Genomic DNA, 18,283 nt, shown 5'->3' on the forward strand with positions numbered 1-18,283 from the left:
AAGGGTTAGAAAAATGAAGATTCCTGGCATGATTTTGATGGTTGGAACGTGTTCAGAATGGGCAGAAATGAGCTGTGCAGAAAAAGCTACTCAACCAAAACCTTTTCAAAAGTGCCCTCTTTTCAATGGAACTTTACCCCTATATTAGGGTTGAGGTTGTGCACCAGGGTAGGATTGGGGTTAGAAAAACGCGGTGTCCTGGTATGATTATGACGGTTGGAATGTGCTTAGAATGGGCAGAAATGATGAGTTGTGCAGAAAAAGCTACTCAAGGAAGGCTTTTTTAAAATCACATTATTTTCAATGGTATTTTACTCTTATATTAGGGTTAAGGGTGTACACCAGGGTAGGGTTAGGCCAGTGGTGGTGAACCTATGGCACGCGTGCCACAGTGGGCATGCAGAGCCCTCTCTGTTGGCACATGAGTCATGTTGCCCCTGCATTGCCCCAGCAGCCAAGCATCGGATAACAGCGCACATAGGGGCCATGCACATGCTTGGAAAGGAGTAGTGGCGCCAGGTGATGATGTCACGAGCCGTGACTCATTAGCCGTGAGTCGTCCGAGCTTCCTGATTGGCTGGTCAGTGCCCTGCCAAGGATATATATATATTTGCTTGGACTGGCAGTGAGGGGTTTTTTTTCTAAACTAAAACTTCAGTTTTTGGGTTTTATTGTAGTGTTGGCAGTTTGCGATAAATAAGTGGGTTTGGGGTTGCAGTTTGGGCACTTGGTCTCTAAAAGGTTCGCCTTCACTGCCTTAGATCATCATCTGTGGCCCTTCTGGAGAAGCCAACTCCTCAGGAAACAAGGAGGGTGACTATGAAAAGAAGGGCCTTTTTGGAAGTGGCACCCTCAGTTTGGGGTGAGCTCCCCAGAGAGGTTTGCCTGGTTCCCCTTTTGTATTCTTTTTGGAGCCAGGCAAAACCCTTTTTATTTCGCCTGTATTTTAATGATTGGATTGGTTTTAATGGTGGCATATTTTAATATAGAGTATAGTTATGGCATTTATATAATCATAGGTTCTGTGAAGATATGACATGAGTGTGCTTTTATTGCTTTACAGTCAAGAATTTAACAATGTTTTTTTAATGTTTTACATGGACTTTTATATAATTTTATTGGTTGCAATCCACCCAGGGATCTGTTTGGCTAATGAGATGTATTAAAAATCTAATAAATAAAGAAATAAAAAACTGATTTTGTTGAAGTTGCAATCCTTTTCATCTTTAGAATGGCAGGGAGAGTAATCCTATGACTTCCAACATTGCAGTGAATTGGAGGATTCTTTTCTTCCCATCTAATCATGCATAGTGCTGCAACCTTTAAAACAGAAACATCCAAAAACCATTACCCCAAAGGTCTGCTAAAAAAAGTATTCTATTGGCCCTAAATGTAATATAGCAGGAGAAACATTGATCCATGGGAGGCCTCCGATTGGCTTGCAAACTTTACCTGCAATCTTATCAGACGTAGTATCGTTTTCCTGCTGACTTTAGGCTTTTCCAAAGTGTTTGGGCTTTCTGTGTGTGGGAGGCAGGAGTGATGGCTGCTAAAACTCCCCTCCCCAACACTGCAAGCCCCCTCAAAATTTTGCTCCCCCTTCTGCTGCAATGGGCTTTTAAGGAGACTCTGTTGGGCTGGGCCACAGCAATTGCTGATGGGGTAGTTTGTGGGGTAGTTTCCGCCTCATCAAAATTCACTCCCCCCCCCCCCCACACACACACGCACACACACACACGAGACTGCAACCAACTTTCAAATACCTGGTTGCACCAACAAAGGATTTTCAAAAGCCTGATTGCAGTGGGGAAGGGGCAGTAACAGTGAACTGTGCGTAGGCAATCCTTCACAGGGGCACATGGCAGCAACTGGGGGTGGGAGGCAGCTTCCACTGCTGACTTACGGCTCCAGACATATTTGTCCGGAATCAATCCCATCACAGATACATAGCAGAGAAACCAACTGGAGAACCACTGAGAAAGGGGGGAGGGGATGCCACCGGAATCCAGTTGCCACTGCCAAGGTCCCCCACTCAGCCCCATGCTCCACGGGAACACACCTGAGGGGTTACCTGAATGGAACTGGCCTGTACCCTTGCACAACAAACTGCGCAAACATATTATTTTGCACCATGATTTTGAGACCACGATGGGAGTGTGTGTGCATATGTGTGCACAAGTGTGCAAAACAAAGCAAATCCTGGCCTGACATTTCTTCTTCCTGGTAAGGAAACGGAGTGCATGTTTGTCTGGAAGAGACGGTCTGCTGCTATTTTGTTCTCTTCTGGGATGACTAGCAGCCGGTTGTCTTAACAAAGTTAAAGCCATTCCTTGACATGCTGCGGTTATTGCATTACCTTCCCGGTTGTGTTAAACCTCAAACCCTCAGAGGCCTGGTGCGATTTTGTTCTTCAGAGCTATTTCCTTGCTACCCTGGAGCAAGCCCTTTGGCTCTCACATTCGCTTCCCAAGACCAAGCTTTTGACCTTTTCTTCATTACCTCGGATTTCTCTGTGAAAGATTTTCCTGTCACTTGGAATTCTCTCCACCAGCCCTTCAGACAGAAAAGTCTGATGGGAAGGCCTACGATAAGCGTCACAGGCAATTTAGTTTATCGGTTGTTAGTACATGTTGCTGCAGGGTTTGTTTTGTATGGGCTTAAGAGGGGGGCTGCAGCTGGACTCGTGTGGGGAAAGAGGCAATTCCATCACGGCCCTCATTACTTCTGTAGTCAAGGAAGGGGCCTCTGCTTTGAACAGTGATGGGTTGCGCCACATTGGGCTAGAGCTGGGGGCCCAGGGAGCCCTCTGGATGTTGTGGGGCTGAGATGCAGGGCTGGGATCTGAGATAACAAAGGGCTTTCACAGCCTTTGTCCTTCCACTGCGAGAGGAAACAGCTTTCAGAGGGGTACCCTTTTATTTTTAATTACAGACCGGAAATAAGTCGGTCCAATTTTGATTTTTGCCTCGAACTCCAGGTGGGCCGTGGGAAAGCGGGGAGGGCTTTGGGAGGTTGTGTGGCCCACAGATGGAATCCAGGCCTCTGTAGGTGAACTAAGCCCATGGGCTGGATGCGACCCATCCCTCGGTTGGTAGGTGTGGGGCAGACGGTATGACGCATGCGGCTGAAGATTTGCAAGTTTACTTACTGATCGATTGATCTCTATGTGCCATTTGTGTATCACTAGTATTTTTAGGCCTAAGACCTAAAAAGGCTAAGACATTTCTCTAGACACATTAAAATAATAATTACGACCACATTTCAAATACAATCTTAAAGCAATATGTCACAATTACAAGAGGAAGAGAAGGAGAAAAAGGTCCTTGGAACAGAACAGGAGCAGTGAAATAGATCAGCATGGATTCAGTATGGGCCACAGACAGCTTTACTGATCAGATGTGTTGGAAGATACCAGATTTTCCGCCTGCTGAATGGCAACAAGGGGCAGTGCCACCACCAAAAAGATCCACTCTGAAAGTACCACATGGCAGGATTCCAGTAGCTTTGAAATAGCCAACAAGGCCTGCTCCAATAACTTAATGGGTAATCTATATGTATGTATAAGGGAAACCAGTCTGCTAGGTATTCTAGTCCTGAGTTATTTGAGGCTTTGTGTGACAATATCATAACCTATAATAGCTCTCATAACAGCCAATGCAGTTCTTTCAACACAGGTGGGTATAGCTGGGCATCTCAGTGAGCCCCTTGGCTGCTCCTTTCTGGTCTCAGGCCAGGCGCTTCCATAGGCAGCCACCTCTCTCTCATGGAAGGACTGGCTCAAGGTTTATACCTTTGTGTACCTCCAGGGGATGAGCAGCGGTGCGTCTCACTCTTCCCCTTGGGCACCAGCTCTGTGGTCTATGATTTAGGGGACCTGTCTATGCTCCCCATATTTTGCTGGGCCACAGCTCCTATCATCTCTGACCATTGGTGATGCTGGTTGAGGCTGAAAACAGATGGAATCCAGAACATCTGGAAGACTTTGTGTTATCCATGCTTGAGTAGGTGATGCTCTTTTGAAAATCACACAGTGAAAGCAAGTATTCAGATCTGTATTGTACAAGGTCTTGGAGACTTCCAGGCATGCCAGCTGTCTCTGCCCTGTTGCTTTTCTCTTATGGCTGCAGGAAAACTGATAGTTAATGTTATGAAAACAATTCAAATGGAGTGGGAATGAAGAGGTGGGGAGAGAGGGCAGCAAGAATAGCATCTTCTCCGCCTGGATCACACATTAGGGGATAAAAGCACTTTTAAGGTTTCCTTCTGTACATGCAGTAGTTAATGCAGCTAGTCCTAAGACACATTAATAAGCAAGAATTTCAGGTATCGGACAGTATATAGAAACAAACAACCAAATAAATAAATAATCTACATTTTGCAAGCTTAAGGAGCAAAGCCCTAAATATTCTGCTTGATATTTCAGCTTTAAACTAGGCACATGCAGTTCTATTTCTGGTGAATACATTTAACCCATGTTTTTACTTTGATCATGAATTCATCTATAAGTCTACAAAATCCTCTCAAACTACATATTTAAATAGAGATTTGTAAAAGACATTTAAACATGCATTGCCTCTCCAAATACATGTTGAAATGCATTAATTTTCTCAATTGTATACATATGTTTTCCAAAATATGTCTGTAAACTATATCTTATCACAATGTGTGCCTAAATGCTTGTTTTCTTGTATTTAAATTGCTGAGAACTTATCACTACATTCAGAAAGGTGATCTGTTCTGACCCTCATCTTAATCAACATATACAGATCAGGTAATTTCCCCTAATCCCCAACCTGCATGAGCAATTAGTGATTATTGGAGTTATTTTGCTAAACTTCTAGATGGGACCAATTACTGTAGAATCTATGGATGTACTTAAGTTTAATGTAGGAATGATTTAAGTCCCATCCCTGAAAATCCTACTTGGTTTTTAGATCCATGCCTAAGGCACAGGACCTACGGAATGAGGGGGGGGGGAATCCTCCATCCCCCAAAATAGGTCGGCAGGCATGTATATATTATCTGTTTCTGGACAAACAGAAATATTTGCAAACAAATTGAAATCCCCCAATCATATCTCTGTAGAAATAAACTCCTTGCTTTTCTGATGCATTGAAGATTGAACATGATGCCTTTCGGTCTGAATGGACTAAATGGACCACAGTGGGAGAGCCCCTCTTCTCTTCCCCAGTTCCCACCCATTCTTCACAAATGAAGTCATCTGAATGCACCAATATGAATCTCCTACTTATTTTCCAGTGGTGTTATGGAAGGACAGGGCTATAGATTTTCCCAGGAGTGAAAAATAATTCTTCCAGCCTGCTCGTTATTCATAAAGACAGTACATTAATAACTGGGAACCCTGAGATCCCACCTTATCTAGGCCAGAGCACAGCTAGAAGGATGAGAAGTTGACTCTTTGGGTTTAAAATAACATTTTCCCTTTTTCTGTTGAAATAAGAATTGATTGAAAGTACTTTTAAAGGGTGGGGGGAGAGAAAGGGAGGGAGGGAAGGAGGGGGGGAGAGAGAACTGTTCTTTGATACCATCTAAAGTACATATTAGATAAATGGAAAACTATTGGCTTTTTGACTGTGAACAATTTTCACTTGATTCAAGTGCTGATACAAAAAAGCTTTGTGCGTAATACAAAGTATTTTCTCAAGTCTTCCTCAAAGCCCACTGGAAACCAACATTTACCTTTCCTTTAGTCATTTAAATTTATTTATTTATTTATTTATTTATTACATTTCTATATCAGTTCCATAGCCTTCAAGGCTCTCTAGAGTGGTGTGCAACCCAAAATGAATTAAAAAAACCAGAAAAATCATACAGTAAAGGCCATACAATACAATACAACAAAAATACAGACATATAGCAGAGAATTACGACAGTCAGTAAAATTACCTTAGGCACAGGAATGGTAAAAACAATCATTAAAATTTCTAAAAATATAAAAGATTCATTCAATGGTTCTAAAACTGTCTTATAAAGACAAATGTTTTGCTTGGCACTGGAAAGATAACAATGAGGGCACTAGATCTCTGGGGATCATATTTCATAAATGAGGTACAACCACTAAGAAGGCCCTTCTCCTCTTTGCCACCCCCACTCACCTCTTTTGGGGATGGTTCCCTGAGAAGGACCCCTGAAGCTAATCTTAGTGTCAGGTAGGAACCAAGGGGTGTGGGCATTCTTTCAGGCATCCCTTCCTGGCCCCAAGCTATTTGGGGCTTTATGGCACTTACATTGGGCCCAGGCCTCAACTGGTAGCTGATGTAATTGGTAAAGACTGGGCACGCTAGCTGGTCCTTGTCAACAAGCGCGCTGCCCTATCCTGGACCAGTCAAAGTTTCTCAGCCATCCTCAAAGGCAGCCCCATGTACAGCATGTTACAGTAGTCCAACTGAGAGGTTACCAGAGCTTAGGTGACTGTGGCCAAGCTCTGTCTGTCCAGATAGGGCCGCAGCTGGTAAATCAACCGCAGCTGAAGAAAGGTGCTCCTGGGGCTCAAGTGATAGCTTTGGATCTAGACGCATCCCCTGGCTATGGACCCTGCCTCTTAAATGCAACCCTGTGCTGGACAGGTTGAAATGCTTCCAACTGTACAGATGAACTGCCGACCAACAGTACATCCATCTTACCTGGACTGGCCTTCATCCAGTCCATTACAGAGCTCAGGCATCAGTTCAGACACTGCCCCACCTGGGTTTGATGAAAAAGAGAGGTAGAGTTGAGTGTCATCTGCATATTGATGACATCTCAATCCATGCCTCCTTATAACCTCTTTAGATCTACAGCCAAGATGGGCAAGGGTCAAGCAAACAGTTGGTAGGATGGACATAACCAAGCACCTTGTCCTCACCAACAAGCTTCAGTAACTAAAATTCGTCCATGAAAAACTGGACCAGATGGATGGACACCGATGTTAATGGAACTAAATTAACTGTGGATTCCAACTCGCAATGGATCTAGGCGACTTTATTTTCAAAGTGATGAGCAAATTCATCAAAGTGAGCTACCAAGAGTTCAATAGCCTCACCTGATGGCCCAGATTGCAAAAGGCCCCACACCACTTGGAAGAGTTCAGCTGGATGGCACTGTGAAGATGCAATGCCGGCAGCAAAAAAGGCTGTTTTGCCACTGTCGCTGCAATACAGTAGTCTTGATAATGAGCTATAAGATGTGTTTGATCTGATTCATCATGAGATCTCTTTCACCTGAACTCTAGTCATCTTCCCTCTAGCTTCTTTGCCTTAAGCTCAGATGTATACCAGGGAGGTACCTGGAGAAGCCATTTAGGCACGATTGTGTCAAGCACCCGAGTCATTTCTGTATTCCACAAGGTAATTTGGGCTTCACCAGGAGCACCAATCATACCAGCTGTGTCATTCCCCAGAGCCTCTGGAAACCATCAGGATCTATTATTCTCTGGTGGGCAGACCATCTTAATAGGCTTCTCTTCCTTGCAGAGGAAGAAGTTTTCCAAAAGTTTAAACCTCACCAGAAAGTGATCTGACCTGAGCACAGGAGTTAAAGTTAACTCCTGCACCTCAAGATCACAATCCTCCTGTCCAGTTGAGAAAACCAGTGACATGTTGATACAGTCCCATGGTTGTTGTGGCAGGCCACAAAGTCCTGAGCTGCCCCAGATAAGGCAGTCTTGGTGTGGGAATTCAGGTCCCCCAGAACCAACATTCTGGGGTCCTCCATGCGAGGTCTGGGACCACCTCCATCAGCTCAGGCGGAAAGACTGCTGGGTATCAGGATGCGCCCAACTCAGGAGCTCAACACAAGATACAAACACTCAAGACTGGCCCCCAAGTGAACAAGAAGCCTACAGAGCAGAATGGACTTCTTTTGGACTGCAGCCACCCCAACTGCAGTCTCAGGATGCTGCTGCTGCACTGAGTACCCAGGTGGGCACAGTTGGGTGAGGACAACCCCTTCCACCTCCTCCACCCAGGTCTCAGTAATGCATGCCAGGCTGGCTCCCTCATCCAAAATCAGATCATGAATGAGAGATCTTATTCTGAACCAACCTGGCATTCAACAGCAGCAAGCTGGAAGGCTGGTTGGTATGGCTCCCAGGAACCATTTGGCTGGGGGGAAAACCAGGAAATGCGGCAGATGTGAGATATCTGACCTCTCTTCTCCTCACTGCCCAGCTATTACCTCAACACCTTATCTTCCCCTGCCCGTCACCATCCCAATAGGTGCACCCCTGAGCTTCCTAACAACCCCATCATTATCTTCAATGGGCTTTGAATCAACCACCTATGAAATGTCCATATTATCACACACTTGCAAGGAGAAATTTGGCAACATTTTTCTATCTATGCGAAAAGGCCTCTCTCATAAGTGAGTCTGAGAACTGGAGTAAAAGCCGATTTCTTCTGGTTTCTACATTGCATTCAACTCAATCCAATAGTTAATTTTGCCTGGATTGTTAAAGTAGTAAATAATCAACTCAGTGAGAAACTCTGGTAGACAAAAGTATGTGCCCCTGCCCAATAATTACATCTCACCATTTGGGAGTCTTTAACACTGTTTATCTCATTAAAAAGCTAGGATTGGGGAGAAAGACTTTGCTCATCCAAGGTCAGTCTTACTGTGATTTGTAAGAAATGTGCTTATGTTAGCTAGACGGGAAGTAAAGCTTTCATCCAGTGGACCTGTATTAATCGCACTGTTGCAATATCATAGAAAGATTCCATATTACTCTAAGTACCCTTAAGATCCCATTCAAGCTCTGCAGAGAATGAATTGTTAGAGTCGAAGGAAGGAAGGAAAGGTGTGAGAAGGTTGAAAGACAGCTCTCAAAAGAATTAAAGAAAAACTATGGGAGAAAATGTGAGTGCTGCATTTTATTCAAAACAGAAGCCATCTTTTTCATTATGTTATTCAAGTATTTATATGACATTCAGTACAGGGTCATACTGCCGAAGTGGTGCTGCTAACTTTAAAAAAGCCACATTAATTAAGGCTCATCAACTGTAGCCACTTGAATTCTTAATGTAGCAACACAAATGAGACAAGTGTTGGCACAAAGGAATTTCAAAATTAAAAACAAAAAGAGCCCAGCACAGCAACTCCCATCATTCCCAACCATGCTTTTATTAATATATTTGCATTGTTTTAATGGAAACAGGCTTTATTTAACGATGCTTTTTTGTTTCTATCTTTGTGCTCTAAACTGACTCTGGAGGACAATGATCTGGAAAGGTGACTAAGAAGTGGATGAACTAAAATAAACATGCATGAAGGAAGAGAGGGGATTCATTGTGGTCTTTAACAACAACAACAAGCAACAACAGCTGCAGCAGCAATGCTCGTAGATTGTGCAGAATGAATTAGCTAATCTTGGAGATGAATTAATTCATTAATCCATCAATCATTTGTTAACACTTTAATTGGAGTTGTCCCCTCAAGGATCAGGGCCGATGGCCATATTATAAATAATGGAACCTCTTTAGAGTAAGGCAAATAGACCTTCTGTTCATGCAGTATCAGGATTTCCATCTGCACGTGGACACACTGTTCCATGCCTCACACCACAGTGTATGCGGAGGTCCCTGCTCGGACAGGGAGAGGACAATGGCTACTAAGCAAGGGTTATGGAACCAAAATGGAAATTCGGAGGAAATATCTGTATAATCAGCACAAAGACCAGCTTTATGTGCTGGCAGGTTGCTCAGCCTTATCTTTCTGCTTCTGGTTCAAAAGAATATGCTTTCCCCTGGTTTTGTTAGTACTCATTTTCAGAGTAACTGCAGGTAAAGCAGTTGTGTTTGCGGTGTGCTTTTATAGGAATAAACCCCCACAATGAAAAAAGCACAGTTTTTCCATTCACCAGCACTGAATTTGTGTGATTTCTGTTTACTGCACTCTTCCACGGTTCTTCACTCAAAGAGAGCAGCTCCTTCCTGCACTATCCCTTTAGCTTATGGAAGGAAGTATGCTTGAAACTATAGGCCTAATGTGCTAAAACAGTCATAAGCTACACCTTATCCAGACTCCTCCGTACTCAGTTGCTGACCAATTCTACATGTTGGGTGCCCTGTCTCATGGCAGCTATGTAATGGTAAAGACATCAACTTTCCAGGTCCTCCAAATGCAGGGATTTACGCACCCCGAGGTTATTTGGAAGAATGTGACTGTACGGTAAAAGGTTACACACATCCATAAGACATACTGTGCAAGCTACTTGCCGTCAACACATGATGGTCTGTTCCGCGTTGTCCCAGCCACTTTCCCAGGTAGACAGGAGCACTTTACTGTTTGTGATCTCTCCTCAATCCGATTCTTGTTGCAGCATCTGTGTGCAGCTATAACTTCACACGTTCCCCCTTCTGGCAACAGAGAAAGCACACCGATACCACAGTTAGGAAGGACTGCTTTGCAAAGTAAACTAACCAAGAAATGACAGCTAAGCACGGCGCCCTACCCTACACCATGGTAGGGACAAAAGACAATGTTATCTGTCATCTTTTCAGCACAAATCCCCTCACAACATGTGCTTCTCCAAAATCCTAGACCAGCCTTGACCGACATGATGGAAACAACAACAGCAACATATAACAGGTGGCTATCCATTTGCTGCCCTCTCACCTGACTCGCTTCGTTCTGCTTAATCCCACTATCTAAGGAAGGGAAAATACATTTGTTTTACTTTCTACCTCATTAGAATTTTTTTCAACCTCAAGTTCTTTCTCTCTTGAATAAGACCTATGTGAGCTTTCACAACTTTTTTTTTTTTTTTAGCAAAAATGATCTGAAATGAAATTCTTGCCCATTTGTACCAGTCAAATGCAATAGTTAGCACACTTCCTGTACATTTGAAGAGACCAAAGTTCAGAATGCATTAAGTGCATACTTGCTAGGTGATTAGAAGTTCAAATACTCTCTTGTGGAAGCATTTGCCCACATCATTGATTTGCAGCATTTTTTTAAATCTAAAATGCGTAAGAGAGCCTGACATATATCCTAGAGGCTGCTTATTTTGCATTCAAAATGAATTTATCATTTGATTTGCCAAAAGCAAATCTGATTTCTGTTACATCGTCCATCCAACATGCTAGGCAGATTGGCATACGCTGGACTGACAGCCTCTTTACATTTCTGAGAGATGCCGTGGAACCACACCACAGCTGGACTCCAGGTCCAGGATTTTAAAGAAAGGGTTCAAAATCATATCAAGCTCTGAAAAAAAGAATAAGATTCGATCAGCAATCCTGTCTCATTAGTGGACTTCTAGTTGTTACTACTTCTGTCCATAGTAGAGCTATCCCAGGAAGTGTGCTTTCAACCCCTGCTTTACATGCATCTAAATACCCCCAGGCTGTTGCTTCTCCATGTGTATCTCCTATGTAGTTAGGGTGGAATTACATGCAGGAGGACTGACCATGTGGCTTTTTCCCATGTAAGGAACTGTTCCGTTCATGTAAGGTGTCAATTCCATGCCATCAGCTCATGCACTCATAGTGGTTCACCGAATACTCAAGGACCCAAACAGAGAATTTTACAAGCAAAGCGCTCAACACACCCTGGACCAGGATAATTGAATGCCAGTTTCACATTTTGATTTAACATGAGTCTCTCATTTTGATTTAAAGTTCTTTTTATCCTGCACTTTGTGAAACTGGGCAAATTATGATCAGAGATGAACTGAAACAAAATCCTCAGCCATCCCTACCTGTCTATTAGCTGAGAAAGCAACAAAGGGCCATCACTCTGGCATGGAGCACATGCTCCGCATGCAGAAGGTTTGCAGTTTGATCTTTGGCATCTCCAGGTAGTGGTGGGGGAGCCCCTGTTGGAGACCCCTGAAAACAACTGCCAATCAGTGCAGAAGGCCACAGTGAGCTGGATGGGCCAGTGTCTGGATCTGTTCTGAGGTGTCAGCTCACAGTTATAAATGACCCACACTTATGCAGGCAATAAAACTAAAGCTTTTATTGCTACTTTTCTACAAGATTTACAACGCTACAGATAAGCTCTACTGCAACGATCTTTACAAGTTAGTTGCTATCTTCTTAGTGACGTCCCTCAGGGAACCCACGTGGGATCAGCTTTCCCTGTCCCACCTTTCCCTCCGAGGTGGGACAAAGCCTCCTTTTGTTCCAATCGGCGTAAGCTACGTCTAAGAGTCGCGCGAGTCAAATCTATCCCGCCTCTTGTGTCTTCTGTATCCTGTTCAGGAGACTCAGCGTCAGGGGGAAGGGGGGCATCCTGCCCACACTCTTCAGGGGCAGAACACGTAGTGTCTCTTCCTTCGGGGCCCTTGTGGTCGGACTGAGGCGTGGCTGTTTGCCCAAGGGGTAAAGGGTCAGGATGAGGGACGGCTCTCTGTTCAGCTACTCCCAAGTCAGGTTGTGGAAGGGTCGCTTGGCCACAGGGCCTCAAGTATAAGTCCTCCTGTTCTGATGTCTGATTCTCTCTTTGGGCGTTTGACTCTTCCTCGTGAGGTGCCGCCTCTGTTGAGGCGTCAGGCATGACAGGATCTGGTATGAAGCAGCTTCCTTCTTGTCCCTGGGAGGTGTACAAATCAAAGAAAAGGAGACAGGGCTGCAAGAGGAACTGCACTAGCTAGCTGGGAAAAGTGGGCAGGGAACATGTGCAGGCCAAGGCTATGCAGCTCCTTGAACCAGGATTGATGGAACCAGGTGAGCATCGGCTGGATGTAGCAGCTAGGCCAGCTTGCAGTTTCGTTCAGGGCGGTGATAGAGAGGCGGCCACAAGGCACAACCTTTAGCTGTTCAGGTGACGGGTACCTGTTTGGAGATTCCCCAGCACTGGACTAGGATCAGCTCATCTACTGAAACTTCAACTTAGCATGATGATACTGGTGGAGGCAGTGAGTCCTCCCTGTTTTGAGGCAAGCTTCTACTGACAAAGCAGCATCTGAAAAAAGAACCCAAAGCCAATCCAACCATTTTAAATGTTGTGTGTCAAGTCCCCCAGCTGAGAATGACCTCTTAATGTTTTGGGAAAGCTTGATGTAACTTTAAATATTCAGACCTTGGGCTTTCAGGGACGAGTCAATCAAAGCAGGTTAATATCAGTTAAAGAAAAAGACCTTAGGTCATGTACTCCAGGGGCTCAGTATTGATGAGTTTGCAAACTGAAGGCAAGATGGACCCCGTTGTTAATATTTAATTCCTCTCATCAAGAAGAGCAGCTTCCTGTATGGTGCAAAAACCTATTTGCTTGTCCCTGACACAGCTCTTTTCTGAGGCAAAAAGTGGAAAGGGCCTGACAAAAGCCCATTGCCGTTGTATATTTTACGCCATCCAGATTCTCGTAACAGGAAGGGACCGTGAAAGCGTTCATCTCTCGGGATCTGGGCTTGCAAGTTTGCAGAGAAGTGTACTCAAGGCCTGATCATCCCATCTCATTAGAAACAGGTCATTAGTACTGAATCTCCGAGGGATCTCCTACTGGGTAGCCAGCATGAGACAACAAGGTGCCCCACTCTTCAGGCCTGGGCTTTCTCCCCTAAGAGTTCAGTGGAAAATGGTCTTTTTATTTTGTCGCATGATGGACAATGGTAGCTCCATTTAAAGAGTGACAGTTTATTTAAGAAAAGCAATTTCAGAATAGGGGTCTCTGAAAAATTCAGTGAACTAAGTAGGGTGAATACACAGCAAATGCCTCATTTAGAAAAACTTCCCAAGGTCTTCCTGGCCAAGAGTTTCTGTGACTGGGGGTTGCTTTTTCATGATTGGGGTCACCTATAATTATTGAAAAAACACCCTGTACATAACAAAACCTTGAAAAGTTATGTATTTGTCTGTAACCCAGCCAGGGAGCCTTGTGGCTAATGGGTGTGCGCTAAAAATCAAATAAATCAATAAACAAGAGTTAAATATCAGAACATGGTATTATGGGCTAGAGGGAGACCCCATCCTTGGCCTTTCTGTGCTTGGCTTTTCTGTTTCCATTTTACTTTCATTCGTGGTCTCTACCTGGCCAGCAAGAAAGAAGGTTCGTTTGGCAGCAGAAAGTGGTGTTTGTTCATTCTGCACAAGAAGAAAATGAACAGGAGCTTAGTGCTTAAGGTGAAATAAAGAGATAACTTACAGTGATCTGAGGAATATCCACCCTGTTGCCCTTGCTCTTTTGAAACATTCGCTGTCCTCCAGGCACAGGGCCTGTTTTTCTTCCTTTTCTTGACTACTTGATGGGAAGGGCTGAAAACAGCTCTAAAGAGACAGATGCAGTGCTGTGCACACTGCAGCTTGGCTGTCACTTTCCCACCCCTGTTCCCGATGTCCCGTCTAGCCCAATGTCAAAACCACTGAATATGCATATCTTGTTTGGGTGACTAGCACTGCGGAGGGTGTCTGAGCAGCCTGCAGCCCATTGGAGTGGTCCACAATCCCAACAAAAATGGTCTTTCTTGATTGGCTGTTTGCATGGTGGGGGGAGTCTCTGTTGGTGCTAGTCAGAACTCCCTTTGGGTTGCAAGCAGCAGTTTCCAAGCCCAGTTCTTGGCAGTGAAAAAAAGAGTTGCACTTCTCCTTTCCACCCACAGCCACAGGGTTCCTCAGGCTTCCCAGGGGTGCTATTTACCTTATTTTTCAAAAATGTATTCATACAGTTAGTTGATCCATGACTAGTTTGGCACATATATGAAGATCTATGTAGTTCAGGACTTTCAACAATGGATTTTCAAGTTTTCAGCACCAAACTTTTGAACATGTTTGGCAGATATTGAAGAAGAGTTCTTGTATTTCAGTTACAAGTTGTTTGACATATTTGAGGGTATCAGTGACACATTTTGTAAATACTCAGTGGATATGCACTAGTTCTCCAGGTGTGCACCTGTCCTACATAAACTGCATGATGTCTCCTCACACTTGGTAGTGTTTATTTCTGTAAACACCGGAATTATGTGGCAAATGAATCTTCTATGTAATGCATGAGGTAGTCCTGATAAACAGAACCACCTGCTTCCAGCTGAAAGATATGCACATCATATGCATAACATGTAAGTAACACTTAAAGATTATGCCAAAAAAAATCTCCATTTGGAGGTCCAGAAGATACTCTTAGTAAAGGAATAAGCGTAACAATATTCTTTGTTCCTCCCAAAAAGAGACGGGTCCAATGCAAAGACAGTTTTCCCAGAAATATAGATAATAAAGTCACAATTGCACAAGCAAAAAAGAAAGCAAGAAGGCCTTGGCTAAGTCTCTTTGCACTGAATAAAATTTATCTTAGGTGTTTCCAAGATAGCACGTGACAGTGTTGCAACAGTGTTTGTGAGGGAGACCCAGGCGAGGATAGCACAGGGAGGGCATGGGCAAAATTCGTGCCGGTTCACCCATCGGCCACAGCCCTGCTTGAATCCCAGAACGATTACATGCATGCTCACTGCATTCTGGCAAAAGTCTGACACTTCTAAGACCAGCGACACACATCCTTTCAGAGTACTTGCTAGTCAGAAGGTCAAAGGTAAATTAAGCAAAAAAAAAAAAAAAAGTTATCTGCACCACATAACGATCTTGAATGAAATCACAGTACCATATTCTCTTTTCTCCTACTTGATCTGTAAAAGCCAATCCAAATCTTAAAGATCTAAAAGAGTTCCCATTTAAACTTGATCGGAATGTAAAATTTGGCTACGAGTGTTGGAGTCATTACAGGATGTAACACAGTGCTGTCTTTTAAAAACTCTTTTGTGTGTTTAAAACTCACATCTGTGCAATGGTGCAGTTGCTCCAGGCTAGCGATCTAAAAACCATCAATGATTAAAAGGAGGAGAAGGAGCAGCAGCGGCAGCAGCAGCTCAAGCAAGACTTTATACTAGCAATTCACTGCCTAGCCATCCAAAGTGTATTTTAGATTCCTCTTCTGCAGCATGTGATCTGTATTGTTAGTTTGTGTTTTCCTGATGTCACTTGTTATTCCAGGGTTAAAACAACCTGTCAGAATTGTCTTGTGGGAGCAGCTATGGAAGGAACCATCCTATTTTGATTGCTTTGGTTGGCTGCTTATATTATTTCCGGTTTTTGGCTTTTTGTTACAAAGACTTTAGCTACCAAATTGCATTTCTAGAATCACATTTCACTGCTGATGAAAACTCCATCCACTTTACAGAGTGCTGATTAAAAGGGACATTAGATGATATTATAACTGTGCACAATACATTGGCGTGCAATTAACTGCCCACAATTCTTCCACCTGTTGGGGCGCCCATGTCCTAATCGTTCTTGCTTTTCTCACTGCCACTCCAAGCGGCAAGAGCAGCGGCCGTGTTGGCAGCCCAGCTGCCAATTTGCACCCTCCGCAGGCTCTGTGCCATTCTGGGGTCCTGTGGAGTTGGAGGACACAGGTGGCCACTGCCGCACCCCTGTAAAAACAGGGGGAGGCCACCCGGAGAACAGTATGGAAAGTGGCTTTCCACATTTGGTGGCAGGGGCCAGACTAAGAAAAAAAATCTCAGTATCCTTTTCGGGAAAAATGTATCTTGAGAAGTCTTGGTTCAATCCTGGTTGGTCTCTCAAACATTAAATTTTTGCAAAGTGACTGCTTTTCTCTCCTCTGAGTGCAGATGCTTGCAGTGCCAGATCCTGCCTACAAGCGCTGGAGCAGCTGTGTGGGAGATGGGACCGGGTGCACTTCTGCGGAAGGGGCAGTGCTAATGCCAGGTGCTACCCTCCTGTTTCCTAAATGTTTTCTTCCCCACAGAAAGCTTTAACATTTCTTCTTAGTCCTGTCATCTGGTGCTTTCAAGATCACCTTATTATGATGAAGTGGTTGAAGCTGCGCTTTTTCAGGGTTAAGATGAACCTTTGCATCATCCATCCATCCCTCCAGAGTCCATGGACCTCCTCTCACAGCCAGCCTGCTTCTGCAAAGCCAGCTGGACCAAAAGGAGCGCCAGCAACCTGCACAAGCCACCATTTCCAGTGGCCAAGCTTCTTCCCAGTATGCTGCCACCGGCTCGATTCCTGGTGAGCACCCCACAAATTTCTGGTGCACTTGCTGGGAACTCAGACTCTGGTCTGAGGACTGGAGCCAGGAAGATGGGCCAAGGGAATCTGGTGGATTTCCCGCACAAGACGGATTCGTCACACATCTCCTGCCTTCTCTACTGCACTCTTGCCACCTCGGCAGCTGCTCATGATTCCTCACCGGAAAAAACCCCATGAAGAATAATTAGCTCATGGTATCGCTCCCTAGCCTTTAACTGAAGTGTGGGAAGCCAGAGAGGTTACAGGCTGCCGGGGAGATGACTGCACAATGAAAGAGGCCACCTGCGCATCGCACTTGCCCATCTCATAACTAAGATTAGAAGACTCATGACCCTCACCCGTAAGAATGTCTCTGTCGGTTTCTTCTCCTTTTAACTTTTTGTTTTTGACGGCACTTCCACTGTTATCAAATTGAATGAGAAAATGTGGAAGAAATGTTCTGCACAGTGCTTGTGAATATGCAACGGAGAAGTGTACCCACCCATCATTGTAGCTATTTGTCCAGGGGCCTTCTCAGGTGGGCATCCTTGTTGCTCACTCCATACTTGGGGTCCTAAATCGCGTGGGCAGAAGGAAGGACACACTTTCTGCCGCACACCTTGAAGCTGCAGGCGCCAGGGTGGAGCTGGCAGGCATTGCGATGCAGCCGGTGGGCATGGCCGCCATTCTTGCCCCCATTAATCACGTCCGCATAAGAATGCAGGAAGAACCGTGGAAGAAGGATCAGAGCGAGGGTCCATCCAGTCTAGCACACAGTTCACAGTGGCCAACCAGCTGCACATGGGAACCCCCAAGCAGGACACTCCCACCCAAGTTCTCCAGCAACTCCTGTGCAAAGGCATGATGCCTCCGATGATGGAGACAGTGTACAGCCACCAGGACTAGCAGCCATCAATAGCTTCCTCCTCCATGAATTCACCATGACAGGAAGAAGAACGGAATAGGGCTTCTTGCGATGCCTTAGTCGCAATGTACAGTGAATAAATGAAAGGAGGAAATACAAAGCAAGATTATGAATGTGAACTTTGAGCACAGAGCTGCAGAGCCTTGGGCACAGTAGGTGGCCAAGGATTAGATACAATCCCCAAAGCAATGACTTCATATAATTAAAATGCTTGCAATATAATTGAAGTCACTGGGTTATAGCCCATGTTCCCTCAAAATCAAAAGCCTTGTTCGGTGCTCGTATCCTCCTGCACTTAGTACTTTTGGAGAAGGAGAATGTGTCTCCACACACTGGCAGTGCCATGGGGGTTTCATCCCCATAGCCCAGCCCCACTGGCCCCATATGTTGAAAGAGT

At 44.6% G+C, this 18,283-nt stretch overlaps 1 protein-coding gene across 2 annotated transcripts in view; it reads right to left on the bottom strand.

Annotated features, from left to right (window-relative positions):
- TAFA1 (TAFA chemokine like family member 1) overlaps positions 1-18,283 on the bottom strand; it is a 364,814-nt gene that overhangs the window by 40,146 nt on the left and 306,385 nt on the right. For both annotated transcript variants that reach the window (XM_044451694.1, XM_044451695.1), the window contains exon 3: positions 10,212-10,352. In XM_044451694.1, coding sequence (XP_044307629.1) covers positions 10,212-10,352 — 141 coding nt within the window. The remainder of the gene's footprint in view (positions 1-10,211; positions 10,353-18,283) is intronic.

Source organism: Varanus komodoensis, unplaced genomic scaffold (assembly GCF_004798865.1).
Source record: "Varanus komodoensis strain SLA01 unplaced genomic scaffold, ASM479886v1 scaffold6_4, whole genome shotgun sequence".
In the NCBI taxonomy this organism is placed as follows: Eukaryota; Metazoa; Chordata; class Lepidosauria; order Squamata; family Varanidae; genus Varanus; species Varanus komodoensis.